Here is a 1405-nt window from a genome sequence, read left to right as displayed (position 1 = left end):
TATTTGCAATTAAATATACAAGATATTTTGGACAAATTTTATACTTCTAGATGTTTGTTATTTAATCAATTACCTGAAGAAACAGAATTTATGAAAAAGAATATAGGATTTATTAACTTAATTATATTTTTATTGTGTGTGGGAGAATTTATATAGCATCCGATCCACACTCCATTCCAGTAGATGGCGGTAATGCGCTTCATTAAGTCGCTTACCAACCGCCATAAAAAAAGAGGAAGAAGAAGAAGAGGCGTTTCCGGTGTTGTGTTAGCAGCATGCTAGCTGCGCTAACCGGAGCGTCTGCGTCGCAAAAAGGGGAATAAATCTTCAGGCAGAGACTCCAAGGGCCACAGCGGGACCCAGGGGGCCACAGCGGGACCCAGGGGCCTCCGCAGCTTCTGACTGGTTCCGGTTTGAACCTGTTAAGGAGAAAAAATGTCTCCTCCTCACAGCGTGGAGGAGAAGGTCCTGCAGTATGAAGGCTTCATCAGCGACGTCCTGCGGAGAGACCTTCAGTAAGAGAGTCTTCTTAAACAGCAGGAGAAACCATTGATTGTCTACACCAGGGGCCCCAAACCCCGCTCCTCAGGGGCCAACAGCAGGTTTTAGATGATTGCTGCTCCAGCAGCCAGCGAGGAGAAGCCTGTTCCTCTGCCATGAGTTTAACTCAGAGAAGAAGAAGCTGAGAAACAGCTGAAGCAGGAGGTCCTGAGGACCAGGGGCCCTGAAGGAGCAGGGGTCAGAGGACCTGTGGTCCTAAAGGAGCAGGGGTCTGAGGACCTGTAGTGAGGACCTGTGGTCCTAAAGGAGCAGGGGTCTGAGGACCGGGGCCCTAAAGGAGCAGGGGACAGAGGACCTGTGGTCCTAAAGGAGCAGGGGACCGAGGACCTGTGGTCCTAAAGGAGCAGGGGTCTGAGGACCGGGGCCCTAAAGGAGCAGGGGACAGAGGACCTGTGGTCCTAAAGGAGCAGGGGGCAGAGGCCTGGGGCCCTAAAGGACCAGGGGACAGAGGACCTGTGGTCCTAAAGGAGCAGGGGGCAGAGGCCCGGGGCCCTAAAGGACCAGGGGACAGAGGACCTGTAGTCCTAAAGGAGCAGGGGTCCGAGGACCTGTGGTCCTAAAGGACCTGTGGTCCTAAAGGACCAGGGTCTGAGGACCGGGGCCCTGAAGGAGCAGGGGTCCGAGGACCTGTAGTCCTAAAGGAGCAGGGTCTGAGGCCCGGGGCCCTAAAGGAGCAGGGGACCGAGGACCTGTGGTCCTAAAGGAGCAGGGTCTGAGGCCCGGGGCCCTAAAGGAGCAGGGGACCGAGGACCTGTGGTCATAAAGGAGCAGGGGACAGAGGCCCGGGGCCCTAAAGGAGCAGGGGACCGAGGACCTGTGGTCCTAAAGGAGCAGGGGACAGAGG

At 55.0% G+C, this 1405-nt stretch overlaps 1 protein-coding gene across 1 annotated transcript in view; it reads left to right on the top strand.

The window, feature by feature from the left end:
• The first annotated feature begins 260 nt into the window (after positions 1-260).
• The window catches only part of uxt (ubiquitously expressed prefoldin like chaperone), a 10249-nt gene continuing 9104 nt past the window's right edge, over positions 261-1405 (top strand). The window contains exon 1 of the mRNA XM_015393955.1: positions 261-515. Coding sequence (XP_015249441.1) covers positions 436-515 — 80 coding nt within the window. The 5' untranslated portion in view covers positions 261-435. The remainder of the gene's footprint in view (positions 516-1405) is intronic.

The sequence above is a fragment of the Cyprinodon variegatus genome, unplaced genomic scaffold (genome assembly GCF_000732505.1).
Source record: "Cyprinodon variegatus isolate N-32 unplaced genomic scaffold, C_variegatus-1.0 Scaffold665, whole genome shotgun sequence".
Lineage (NCBI taxonomy): Eukaryota > Metazoa > Chordata > Actinopteri > Cyprinodontiformes > Cyprinodontidae > Cyprinodon > Cyprinodon variegatus.
The sequence above is the reverse complement of the archived record's forward strand: the minus strand, read 5'-3'. Positions and strand labels throughout refer to the sequence as shown.